The sequence below is a fragment of the Phoxinus phoxinus genome (assembly GCF_949152265.1).
Source record: "Phoxinus phoxinus genome assembly, chromosome: 16".
NCBI classification, from domain to species: domain Eukaryota; kingdom Metazoa; phylum Chordata; class Actinopteri; order Cypriniformes; family Leuciscidae; genus Phoxinus; species Phoxinus phoxinus.
This window is the reverse complement of record NC_136891.1, coordinates 3,589,201-3,603,002: the sequence shown is the minus strand read 5'-3', so window position 1 is coordinate 3,603,002 and position 13,802 is coordinate 3,589,201. Positions and strand designations below refer to the sequence as shown.

Here is a 13,802-nt window from a genome sequence, read left to right as displayed (position 1 = left end):
CTTCTTTTTTTATTAAAGATGTCTTTGTCATAATTTAAAAAGTGCATTTTGTATTTGTATTTATGCAGGTTAACTTTCTGTTTCTAAAAATACATTTAAAACATTTAAATTGTTTGTAAAGGGGTCTTAAATTAATTCATAAAAATTAATAAAAAATTATATAGTTCAAATAAATATATAGTTTTATAATAAAATAAAATAAAACAGGGTGGTCATTCCCAATATTAGAAATGTATCCTGTATTAAGTCTAAGTACGTATTATTTATTTATTTTTTCAATTATTCATCTATGCAATATTATAATATGCTAACAACTTTTCATTACAATTGGTGCTTGATTTAGTAGGTTTTCCTAAGGCAAGGATATGACGGTTAGCTTAGTTCTGGTCACACAATAATTCAGTTTTATAACAGGTTAAACATGAGGGGAATGGTCAGTTGGTGCCACTATTTAAAGGATTTTCTTGACAAGCTTTTTTTGGTGACAAACATGTCAGAACATTCCAGTGTTGGTTAGCGATAAAGAAATACCTTGAAAGAGAGCTATCTAGGGAGCAGACACCCCCTGATATCATTTTGAAACATTTCAGAAGCAACTGAAATATAGAAGATTGAATACGATCATTTTGTTTTTAGGGACACAAAATCACAGAGTATTAATTGTTAAATGACTATTCTTGTCATTTGATGACATATACAGTTTGCAGGGCCTAAAACTAACTTTTTGCCACACCAGCCAATGGCCGGTGACTTGAAAATATATTGGCTATAAATATTTTTTACCGCCCATGAAAATGTTTTTGCAAAAACAGGCAGTAAGGACACCAACATTTTAGATACCAGTGAAAGTTCACAATTTGATTCTACGGCTAAAACTACTAGCCTAACTTTTATGAATTTAAAACATTATTAAAGACAAGTACATAAAATAAGGACAAATAATCAAATTACAAGCAAAAGCACAAATAAATACAGTATAAAAAATATACATATGAAATAAACAGTGCTTTTCAGGTTAGGTCTAACAGTAGTTTTCAGGTACAGAAATGTAAGCAAATATAAAATAACACTGCATAGTCTTCACTCTATAAATTAAAAGTCCTTAATAACTATTTAATTAACATTAAAGACAGACAGAAGCAGGAATATTAGGCTGCTGTCACTTTAAGAGTGAATGCCCATATAATATACTGATACTGTACACGTGTTTTGCTTTCTCTGTTTACGTTCACTTAAGACATTACATTACTGTTTACTAGAACATATTTGACATAATTATGTGAATTTGTCCACTCAAGTGCAAGAAGACTTAAAAGAGAGCTCAGTTTAGAATTCGCACAATGTCTAAAACACGCTTTTTGGGCGCGTGCATCACATGTGCGCGCACATCTACTGTAACTTTCCACACAGTCCACGAGTAACGAATTGAGCTCCCTTTCGCGTCTTCTTGCGCTTGAATATTTAAATTGTCAAGGCTTAAATGTTCATTACGATAAAGCACTGGCCCGAGCGTCGTTCACGTTCATGCATTGTTAGAATTCATAAAAATGTTACTGGCCAATTGGCGAGTGACGCCATTTCATATACTCGCCAACGTTGATTTTTACTCACATTCGGCGCAGGCCGATTGTTAATTTTAGGCCCTGCATATATGCACACTCACTTTTCATTCCGCATCTTCTAAAATCCAAACAGAGGGACAACGTAATAAATCTGGTACTCACCACAGATTGAGTAGACCTGGTTGGGGCCGAGGTGATGGGGGTTATTGTGATGCTGCTGGTCACCTTGCCTTGGGTCAAGTTCCCGACATTAGCAGACGTCTGTCTGGGAGAGCGCAGAACCGTCCCCGTTGACATCTCCTTGCTGTCTGAGCTCACACCATTAGGCCAAACCGTCACTGTGCCGCTTCTGTCATCCTGAGGTTTCTTGAACCCAGGTGACCCCAGGTGGATATGGATCTTGTTGTCCTCCGTGGTTATAATATTGGAGTTGTATTTCCGGATGGGCGTTGGAACTGTCTGCTTTTCAGGGGTCAACTTGAACACGGCTCTGCCCATGGTCATCTCATAGGGTTCTGGGGAGATGGATGCCTGAGAGACCGGAGTTGCGCTCACGGTTATGATGGACAGAGGAGAAGTAGGATGCTCCGAGAAGGAGCCTTTACCTTTCTCTGGAGATTTAGCTCTGGAGATGGCCGTTATAGTGACTGGAGACTTTGTTCGTTCAGCTGGCCCTTCGTTGGCCTTGGACTTGGGCAACATAGAAGTTGGAACGATTGTTATGCGTGGTTTCTGGAGCCCAAGAGTCGGGATGATGGTGGTAGTTGAGAAGAAGTCCTCAGCACGTGGACTGGTGATCTCCAACGTGGCAGTGCTGCTCTGATGGTCTGGAGTCACCTTAATATGGAGGGGTTGACCGGATTTCCGAGACATGGTTAGTTCTGGTGATGACCGTGATGTTGTTCCATTGACCTGCTGGGTTGATGAAACATCCCGAATGACAGTAACGGCTTCTTTCTTCTTCATCCAAGGGTTCCAAGACTTTCTCATCCCCAACTCTGCCGCTGCCGGTGGGTAACGGTCCAACACAGTCAGTTTCTTGAGGCTTTTCTGCCTCAGATTACTCATGATGTGATTTTCCTCAAGAACAGACTTTTGGATGAACACAGCTGGAGTCTCATCTTCGATGTGTTCATTGATGTCTGCGTCGGTCTGCACTGCAGTGGAAGCAAGAGGAACGTCCACAATCCTCCTTCCGTTCATGCTGGGTCTAAGGGCACGGCTGTAACGCTTAGTAGCTTCCAACTCTTTGGTTAGTTTGAGAACTTCTTGATTCATGTCTTTCTTTTTATCCTCCTCTTCAATGAACCTCTGCTGGAGAACCGTGTAGTCTACCTGAATCTGAGATAGCTGATCCTCCTTGTTCATGAGCTCATGGATCTTCTCCTTTAGAGCTTGGACGTCGGCCTGAAGATCCCTCGTTTTGGCCTCCTCTATTTTGCAGCGTAGTCTTAGCCCAGATTCTTGGCTTATCAACTCTCCTTTTTCTATGGCTTTGTTCTTGGTGATCTGCATCTTCATTTCCTCCAGGAGCTGGGAAAGAGCGTTGGCTTTGTCTTGTTCGGTTCTGAACTTCTTCTCAAGCATGTCATACTCATCCTCCGTCTTCAACAAATCGCCCTCCACAACCTCAAGCTGTTTGAGACGGTTCCTGAGTCTCTCAATCTCAATCGTGAGCTCCTTAACCTTGTTGTCCTCATCAGGATATCCAACTTTGTCCACAATAGCTCTGTTTCTTGCCGATTCCCACTCAGCTTTCTCTTGCTCATCCATTTTACTTTGCATCTGACATACCTTTACGCTGAGATCCTTTCGTTTCTCTTCTACACTTGCAAGTTCAGACTTCAGATCATCTTTTTCCTTGGTAAGAGCGGACACTTTCATCTCCATTTCAGACTTCAGTTTAAGAAGCTTCTTACTTTCCTCGATCAGCTTTTCCGTGACCTCCATGACTTTGCATTGCTCAGCTTTAAACAGTTTGCTCATTTCTTCACTTTTCTGCTCCTCCTGTTTGATTCGCTCAGCCATGTTCTTCCTCTCATCCATTAGGATCACTGTGAATGACTTTAGTTTCGTCAAGTCGTCCTTTAAACCCATCTCAGTCTTTTCGAGCCTCGATTCTGAGCACTCAAGCTCTTTGATATGGTTTTTAACTGTTTCTAGCTCACACGCCAAGCTCTTTGTCAAAGTTCTTTCTTTCTCCAGGTTGGTGTGAAGCTGAGCACATTCAGATTTGCTCACATTGAAAGCTCCCTCCAGTTTCTCCAGGTCCACCATCCTCTTCTGCAGCTTTTCAACCTCTAGTCTCAGCTCACGACTGTGATTCTCCTCATCCTGAAGCCTCCTCTTTAGCTCCTTGCACAGTGCTTCTGTTTTTGTGATCTCCTCATCCTTGCCCTCCATTTCCAGAACTCTCTTCCGAAGGGTTTCCAGTTCGGCCATTAGACTCGAATTCCCACACTCCCCTCTGCTTATTTTGTCCCGCAGGTCCTGAAGGTCCTCCTCGGACTTTTGCAGTGTACGATTGGTCTCCTCCAACTCCTCAATCCTGCGTGACAAGCTGGCCAGCTTTAGACGCAGCTGTCGACTTTCAGACTCCTGTTTAGCCAGTTTGGCAGTCATCTCCTCATGTTCCTGTGAAAATTTGGAGGTCTTATGTTCTAGGTCGAACTCCAGCTTCTGGATCCTCTGGCTGTCTTCTTTAGCTTTGCTGTTGATGATATCCAAATGCTGCTCTCTTTCATTGAGCTTCTTGCTGAGATCCTGGAACTTCTGCTTTTGCTGGTCAATCTGTTCAATGTAAAGCTGCCTTTCATCCACCAGCATCAGGGCAAATGATTTCAACTTAACCAACTCCTCCTGAACTTTCTCAAGACGTTTGCTGTGATCCTTGTCCTTGCGAGCCTGGTACGCCTTCTCTTGCTCCAATAGTCTTTTGAGTCTGGTGGAAACAAAAATATATTCATTTATTAATTCTTATTCAAAATAAAGGTCAAACTTCACAGTCACTCTCATAGTCCCTCTCAGAGTCACACAATTTAAAATTAAACATTATCAAAATAATTTAATATTTTAAGGTGCACATTTTAAACAATATTACAGAGTAATATTCATATATATAATGATAAATAAACAAAAAAAATAATATATATATATATACATTTTTCATTTTCATATGTACAGTATATTTAGAATTGATATTATGACATTCACTTTTCACAGTATTACAGTATGTAATGATGTCAGATGCAGTCTATTTTCGTCATATTGCCTTATTGGAAGTGAGCAAATAAACTCAAGATTAGAGATGTACAGTTTTGAAGTAGAAGACAAGCATGTTATAAGAACAAGAAGCAGTGTCTGAATGCTTCAGTGATTGCCTCTGACAGTAGTCACTGAACATTTCATGCTTGCATGATCACAGGATCGAAACACAGCTCGCGGACAGCTTGGCACATCAACAGGAAAAAGTTCCCACCTGGCAAAAACTCTACTAGGACATCAAAAGAGTGGAATTTGTGCCAACAAGGGCACTTGAAGAAAGGTCTATGATGCTGGTGAATGTTTACACTGATATAGCTCTGCGGGAGTCTCCCTGTCGAGAGGAACTTGTCCTTTGCGAAATAAGTGCACAGAGTTTGCAGCATATTTCCTTCATAATTCCATGATCTCATTTCCTTATTGAGAATTTTACAGCAGTTATACACTATAACATATCCGAACAGACCCATGAATGAATACTGTCAGTCTATTTGCATACACTTCAAACTGTTTTCAAACTCACCATCTACTGCAGCTGAGGAGTCCAGGTGGGTCCATGCCTAACATGTTTTGAAGTGCACAGCTTTTGTTACTCTGCTCAAAGCATCATTAAACGGTTCTCCGAATTAGCCATCACATTCCAACCATGTCATGAGCGCAGTGAAAGGTGAATGTTGTGTGAAAATGCATTGCCCCACTTGCTGGTGATATCATCCCTCTAACATAGATCTGTTCTGCCCTTGTTTGGACAACGGAGGCGGAGTCATCTGAGAGCTTTTCATGCAGTCTTTTCTCAGCTTTCCTCTCTTATTCTTTTTTACCCTCGAGACTGAAGTCTGGATATTGTTTTAGGAAACAGACAATTAGAGCTGTGGTCAATGCACTAAACTCCCTGTATCATTTCAAGAGTTCCCTTTCCATTTCATATAAACTATTAAATGACCCAATTACTTCCTTTCTCACATGCAACCAAGCATTCCCCTGGGAACAGACAACAATGCAAGGGAAAAGTTTTGTTCTGTAAGAGAACAATGTCGCACTCTCTTGGTTCAGATGAAGCCCTGTCACTCAGAAATGCGATGCTAAATAAATAAACAGAAATGCAAGATTTGTTTATGTTTTTGAAAGAAGTTTATTCTTCTCACCAAGGCTGCATTTATTTATTCAGAAATACAGTAAAACAATCATATTGTAAAAAATATTACAATTTAAATATAACTTTTCTATTTGAATATATTTTAAAATGTAATGATGATTTCTGAAGGATCATGTGACACTGAAGACTGGAGTAATAATGCTGAAAATTAAGCTTGGATCACAGGAATAAATTACATTTCAAAATATATTAAAATAGAAAACAGTTATTTTTTAAATTGTAATAATATTTCAGAATATTATTTTTTTTACTGTATTTTTGATAAAATAAATGCAGTCTAGGTGAGAATATATATTATATATTTTTTTTAAATATAAAAAAATCTTAATTATTCAAAAAAAAAAAGGTTCAGTGTAAATACATTACAAAAAATATTAAAAGGTCACTGCTCAGCAAATAATATTTGGAAAAAAGGTTGACGGAAGTTTACTGATATAGTGGGTCGTTTCTCTGATATTGGCAAAGGTTTAAGATGACAGCTGGGAAATTCTTCAGAAATCATCAGATCCACTGTAACATGTGCAGCGAGAGACTAATAAATCATAAATCATGTGAATGGCGATAGAATGACATCATCATCTGGTGTCTAGAATAAATGTGCTTGCGATTTAAATTACAGGCTGAATATCAAGAGCACATGAAACTTCCAGATGTAGTTTTCGTGGATGTTTGCTAATGCAGCTAAAGTAAGTCTGAAACTTTGATGTGTAACTCCAGACATAAATGATGTGTTATTACTTTTCTAGGTGATCAGACTTATAAATTTTGCCTGGCGAATGATAAAACAGGTGAAAAAAATCCCCAGACTTACAATGACAGAGGACCTAAGGCTATATTAACAGACAAAACTATCAGAGTCTTGAGGTGGGCCTATACATAAAGGAATATTAAACTGTTTTGATTTCATGTTGACTTCATAAAACATTAGTGTCTGTCTTGCACTGACCTATATGCCAATCAAAGAACAAAACTAATTGTCCTCTTCAGATTACAGTCTTTTTTTGAATGTGGGGCTTCAAGAGGAAAACCAACAAGTGTAAATGTCATGTGAAAGAGCGAGAGGTAATTTGAGGAGGAAGGGCATTACGGATGCTTCTAGAAGCAGTTTTATATTCCTGGCGGGATTCCCCGCGTTCAGTCCCAGGTGGCGTGGTGCTGCAGTGACCTCACCTGCTATGCATCTCTGAAATGAGAGAATTATGGAGGAATGTGCAAACACACGGGCTGGAGATGAGCGTGATAAGTGGAGGGAATGGGTGTGACTGAACGGTGCCAATGCAATAAACTAGAGCAAAGAAATAAGGTTTTTATAAACTTTTTTTTTTTTTTTCTGATGGTGCATCACACAAATTAATTCTGTTTTAAAATACAGTATAATTAATATATGAAAATCAAAAGATTAGGAAATTAAATATACATTTACAGTCTTTTCACAGCACTGTAGAATCCAAACAAATGTTCATTTAGGGTTAGTAGAGCATATTTTAATATAATTGCAGTTCAAAAGATTTGATTTTGAAGTTTTGAGCAAGATATCGTGTGCTACTCAGGGTGGTGAACAGGAAGTGAGGCGGAGGACCGTGACAGTGGTCGACCACTATAGGGGTCTTATCAGAATATGAAGGATCTCATTGTCTCTGTCTGGAATTGTTTGGATTTTGCGGTTATGAGTCACCTGATCTTCCATTGATAAATATATTGTTTAATAAATAATTTCTATGTGCAGTGCACTAGAGTTAAAAAGTTTGGGGTTGATTCTTTTTAAAGAAAAACAAAACAAAACAGTTTTTAAATTGGCTTACAATTTAAAACCGCTCTATTTTAATATTTTCTATGTGATTATATTGTAAAATGTAATTTATTCCTGTGATCAAAGCTGAATTTTCAGCATCATTACTCCAGTCATCAGTGTCACATGATCCTTCAGAAATCATAATATGACGATTTGCTGCTCAAGAAACATTTCTGATTATTATCAATGTTGAAAACAGATTCATATTTTTGTGATAATTTTTTTTTTTCTAAATTCTTTTACAAACAGAAAGTTCAAAAGAACAGCATTTATTTGAAATAGAAAGCTTTTGTAACATTATAAATGTTTTTACTGTCACTTTTGATTAATTTAATGCATCCTTGCGGAATAAAAGTATTAATTTATTTCAAGAAAAATAAATATCTTTGCTGTATTCGAAGTATAGTTCAACATACAGTACCGGAGCTGTTCTTAATATTTAATGGGTGCAATATCTGCAATTATATTATTTGATAAAATAATACGTTTTGTGTGTCTGTAAGCCAAGATCACTGATTTTGCCAAAAAAGACACGTTCCTGGATCAACATTCCTGTTCAAAAATCTATCCCATAACTTATCCCTAAAATCAGAGGGAACTGATGGTGAATAACACTGATGTAGAAGCACCTAACCCTGTTTGTAAGCCTAAACTTGACATAAACTGTAAACTTGTCCCTCGAATCTGATTGGTTGATTGGAATGTTCTTCCAGGATTAAAAAAGATGTTGATCCAGGAACATGTTATACTTATTTAAATCATGTTCACCGTGTGCGTCACTGCAACAACATCTCTCTAGGTGGAAAAATGCAGGTCTCCTTAATAAAAGCCTACATTGTAAAAGCGACATCCTAATAATCAGTGTCTTTGTCCACCATGAAACAGTGATTTTACTCCTGCTGAGTGACATGTTTCAGAGTGAACCGGGATAATCAAAGAGAAAAAAACAAGTAGGCCAAAACTTCATGGTATATCCATCAGAAACTGACTGGGTGGTGAGAAAAAAGTGTTTTTCAGACCCCAGATTCCACCATGATGCATAAACTTTACACTTTAAAAAAAAAATATATTCCCACATTACTCATATTGAAATATTTTAGGGGAAATGTACTCAAGGTATTATTTCTTCATAATATACTCATTTATTTGAGAAGCTGCTCTAATCCCTTTAATATGTGCTTCCAGAAAAGCTCTTGACCCGTGGAGATCCCCACGTTGTCATTTATGTTCTTTTGAGTCCATTCATGTCCATATATAGCTCAGATGCTCCTGGTCTAATGACTGGAGCTCTCCAGGGCCTCAATCTGCCCGTTTCACATTGTCAGAAGAACACCACGCTAACGACAGGCCTTTTTGATGCCGTGCCGTCACCCCTTCATTCACTGCTATAAGGCCCTTTGTGTGATTTAGGACAGCCTGTGGTCACCAATACAATCATGTGCAATTCATAGCTTTGATGCCACGTGGTTGTAGTCTCTTTCAAACGGGGCTACAATGAGAAGGGTTTCCTACATTATGATTTGACCAGTTATTATGATTAACTAGCTCCCGTATAAAAATTAACCAATCATTTGTTTGACTTTATGAGCACATTTGACTGAAAATCCCACTGTTGACAGACATCTGAGATGTTGTGTAAAGCTCGTCTCCTCACCTCTCTCTCTCCTGCTCCAGCAAGTTGGTGAAATCATCGCTTTTGTTCATGAAGTCGATGTGTTTGTGCTTTTCTCTGTCCAGTTCGGTGACGGTGCGCCGGTGGCATTTCTCTGCTAAGAGCAACTGCTCTAACATACGCCTGTACGTGTCACGCTGCTTCTCCTCCAAACGGTCCAGCTATAAAAACAACGATTATCATCACCAATTGCTTGAACTAGCACAACAATACGCTATAATCTGCACTGCATTTTACATTTTATGCATTTGGCAGACACTTTTATTCAAAGCGACTTGCATTGCATTTAAAGGATAATTGTCGCCAAAATTGAACCTAGGCTCTTTTTGTTAATCTACCCGAGTCAAACTTTTGTGTAAAAGCATAATTAGAATGGAAACGCCACTTTTAAGATTGACCGTATTTTCGGTTTAGCTCAAAATGCATTTTGAATGGGAGTGCATGAGGCACTTCTATGATAGCATCAAAATCGCTATTTTTAAAACACTAATGCGGCTCGACACAACATGAAACTGTGCTGGAAGTGTCACCAGGGGCTCTACACATGAACTCCAGCATTGACTACATTGTTTGTGTACATAAAGTTTACTAAAAAGAAAGGTTTTGTACAACTCACTTTAGTTGGTTTCCGTCCGCCGGCATTTTGTCAGTCAAAAGTAGTCGATCTCCGAATGCAACGTAATGAACTGACTCCATATGAGGAAATGTCATGAACTTGTAATTCCAATGAAAAGCATGATAACTTAGACACTTACAATCTATATAGAAACAAGCTTTAGGAGCTTTCCATCTTTACTCTCCTCATGTAACATTGCATTCAGAGATCGACTACTTTTGATTGACAAAATTCCAGCCACCGGAAACACTAACTGATAAAGTGAGTCGTACAAAACCTTTCTTTTTGGTAAACTTTATGTACACAAACTCAATGCTGGAGTTCATGTGTAGAGCCACTGGTGATACTTCAAGCACAGTTTCATGTTGTGTCGAGCCGCATTAGTGTTTTAAAAATAGCGATTTTGATGCTATCATAGAAGTGCCCCATGCACTCCCATTCAAAAGACATTTTGAGCTAAAACGAAAATACGGTCAATCTTAAAAGTGGCGTTTCCATTCTAATTCTGCTTTTACACGAAAGTTTGACTCGGGTAGATTAAAGAAAAAGAGCCTAGGTTCAATTTTGGCGACAGTTATCCTTTAAGATTCTTTAGATAAATTCAAGTTTAAATGGTTTAGAGATGAATAAGGCAGTGTTCCTCACCTCTATCATAGGTATCTCATAAACATCGTCTCTAATCATGTTGCTGCTGGCCATCAGACTGTCTCTCTGCAGAGCTTGAAGAGGTTTGACTGGAAGCGCAGATCCGTAATGAGCCTCCAGAACCTCGGGCCGTGTTCTCTCAGACTGCAGCATGTGGATAATGTCTTCACGGGCCTAAAATGGTGGAATCATTGCATTAATGTGGTACCATGGTACTGGATGTGTATCAAATTACTCCAAACAAACAATACTTTGGTACAAACATGACCTATGAACCTTTGTGAAATTAACTATCTTCAATGATAAAAAACAAAAAAAACACACACAAAAAAAGTGTGCAAACTGTTACATTCTGACTGTACACCAGAAGGGGGCGCTCTCTGCTTTTACAAAACCAGAACACTAACACAACCACATGCCATATACTACAGTTTGCATCCTGCGTGCAGCATGCACATTTTCTACATGCACAGAATATAAAAATGACCTAGACTACCATTCAAAAGTTTGGGACCTGTAACATTTTTTAAAATAAGTCTTTTCCGCTCATCCAGGTTGCGTTTATGTGATAAAAAAAAATACAGTAAGAACAGTAATATTGTGAAATATTATTCAAATTTAAAATAACTATTTTCTATGTGAATATATCGTAAAATGTCATTTGTTCCAGTGATCAAAGCTGAATTTTCAGCATCAGTCTTCAGTGTCACATGATCCTTCAGAAATCATTCTAATATGATGATTTGTTGCTCAAGAAACATTTATGATTATTATCAATGTTGAAGAAAAAAATCTGGATTCTTTGATGAATGATTTTGTATCAATATCATTTTTAAACATCTTTACTGTCAATTTTGATCAATTTTATGCGTCATTACAGAATAAAGTATTAATTTCTGTCTTTCAAAAAAAATCGGACCACAAACTTTTGAAAGGTGTATCTCATTTGCCAAAAAGAGCAGTACACAACCAGAGCATACTGTATTTACCCTGGTACCCAGACGTAACACATTACCATGGTACTAATACAGTAGTTTCTGTCAAAATACTTTCTGTTAGTGCTTTTAAATCATAATATTTTCATATGGAATCTCCTCCAAAAAGTGTAAAAAGCTTCAGAAACTTATTTAATTCCTTTGTGAATGACAAAGATGCAAGTACACAGTAAAAACATTTTTTTTAAGATTATTGAAGTATGTTCTACAAGAAAATATCTTGTAGACTTTAATCTATTTTCACATTTAATTCAATATGTAACACTGTTTCTTTGTAATTATTTGTGAAATTTCCAAGCAGTTTCAGTGAAAATTGTTACAAAGTAAATCCTACACCATTTTCCCCCCAGTGTACCAGGTTACCGCACTTTTACTGTAGTAATAATGGTATTTTGGCAGAAACTTACTATGGTAAACACACAACGAATAACAACACGCAGTCAGATTTCACCTGAACTTCTCCCTCCATGACCCCCAGCAGATGAACCAGATCTTCTTTGGAGAGGTCCATCAGTCCATCTCTCCTCGGCTGCTTCTCACCAGTCTTCTGAGGCTTTTTCAACGTCCCACAAACAACAACCTTCTCCTCACTGCTCTCTTTCTCCTCCTGAGCTTTGGTTTTCTTCCTCATCAGCTCCTGTTTGCTTCCCTCTTTCTCAACGTTGTGTATTCTAGCGAGCGGCTTCAGTGGACTGTTCTCTGGGCCCTCCATATCGCTGGTCCTGGACCTCATCTTCACCTGCATGTGCAAACAAAGACATCAGCCACAGATACACCCGAGACAAATATCACAATGTTACTTACAACAATAAAACGGCTAATATCAGTATCTGATGCTCCCGTTTTTTGCAAGGTAATGGTTTTTAGCCATTACCTGCAATAATATACATCAAAAGAAAAAAGAAAAAACAATTTTTCATGCACTCGTTGTTTTTTCATGCACTGGTCAATTTAGAGATTTTGGGCTATTTTACTTTTCATGACATTTTGTTTCTGACTAGCGAAAAGAAACATCGAAATACACTTTAGAGTGTTTCTTTTATTGCATTTTATCTATTTGCATCTGTATATTTCAATTACAGCACATATATTTACACAAGCTTTTTCTGAGTCAGAAATCTCCACTTCAGCAGCTTTAGATACACCAAACTTACGGTTTTATTCCTGTCTATATTCTGCAGGTTTTTACAGAGGGGTTTGTTATATAGCATTCACATGACTTACAACATGTTATAGGCCTACCTAAAAAGTTATTACCTATAGACCTGAACCTTAGTTATTAAAATACATCCAAAATCCCCTCTGTAAAACCCTTTAACTCGATCATATTTTAAACCTGGCTTTATCCAATGTTCAGATTTCTGTTCTGGATGAGTGCATATTTAATTAGATAAATCCTTATCTTACTTTAACATTATAGAAATCTTGTAATAATAAAAAAAAAAAGTTTGCTGACCAAAAGGTGTTACGGTTTCATGCAACAAATGTTTCAAGTGAAGTAAAAGCAATCCCTTTTCTACAGAAGACTCTCATATCAAATGTCTGCAGTCTCAAGCTCTGAGCCAAATCTTAATATTTTAATGTGTAGTTTGCCCTTGTAGCTAATCGGCAACAGCCTCATTTCTCATGTGCAGATTTAAGAGGGGGATTTCAGAGAGAGAGGGCCGCTGAGCTGAACTATGACATCAGGATTTTTGATAAACTGTGTGCACGCTGCCTCCCGTATGATCTCACACCCAGCCTATCAGGCCTGATCCAGCACTGCCCTCAGAGAGATCACCGCTCAAATCACACACATCACTCATGTTTCCATGTTTCCTCCAGAACCGCATCTGGATAAAAAGGCTGTGGACTCTCAGAAGATCAGAGCTTTTAATGAAGCTTATTATTAAAACAAGATGTTGACTATGTTGAATTCTGCAGTAGGTCATAAAGGCCCCGATATGAGCGTTTGAGCTGTGAGAAACTAATCTAATCGGAATCAAGCTTTTTCAAACTATACATTTGTTCATTTAGCTCTTTTATCCAAAGACACTTACAAACAAGATAATGACAAGAACCATTCTGACTGTTCTGCATATATAGTAGCTTTTAACCTTATTA

At 37.9% G+C, this 13,802-nt stretch overlaps 1 protein-coding gene across 9 annotated transcripts in view; it reads right to left on the bottom strand.

Moving 5' to 3' along the window:
• The window catches only part of filip1b (filamin A interacting protein 1b), a 38,197-nt gene that overhangs the window by 5,589 nt on the left and 18,806 nt on the right, over window positions 1–13,802 (bottom strand). For 6 of the 9 annotated variants that reach the window (XR_013800611.1, XM_079638991.1, XM_079638990.1 and 3 more), the window contains 4 exons: window positions 12,151–12,438; window positions 10,705–10,878; window positions 9,426–9,604; window positions 1,725–4,503 (listed from right to left, as the gene is read on the bottom strand). Coding sequence is in view for 8 of the 9 variants with exons in the window: in XM_079638991.1 (XP_079495117.1) it covers window positions 1,725–4,503; window positions 9,426–9,604; window positions 10,705–10,878; window positions 12,151–12,432 (3,414 nt within the window). In the remaining variant the exon portion in view is untranslated. Of the gene's footprint in view, window positions 1–531; window positions 597–1,724; window positions 4,504–9,425; window positions 9,605–10,704; window positions 10,879–12,150; window positions 12,441–13,802 lie in introns of all 9 variants that reach the window. The other 3 variants (XM_079638993.1, XM_079638994.1, XM_079638992.1) reach the window with 2 other exon arrangements.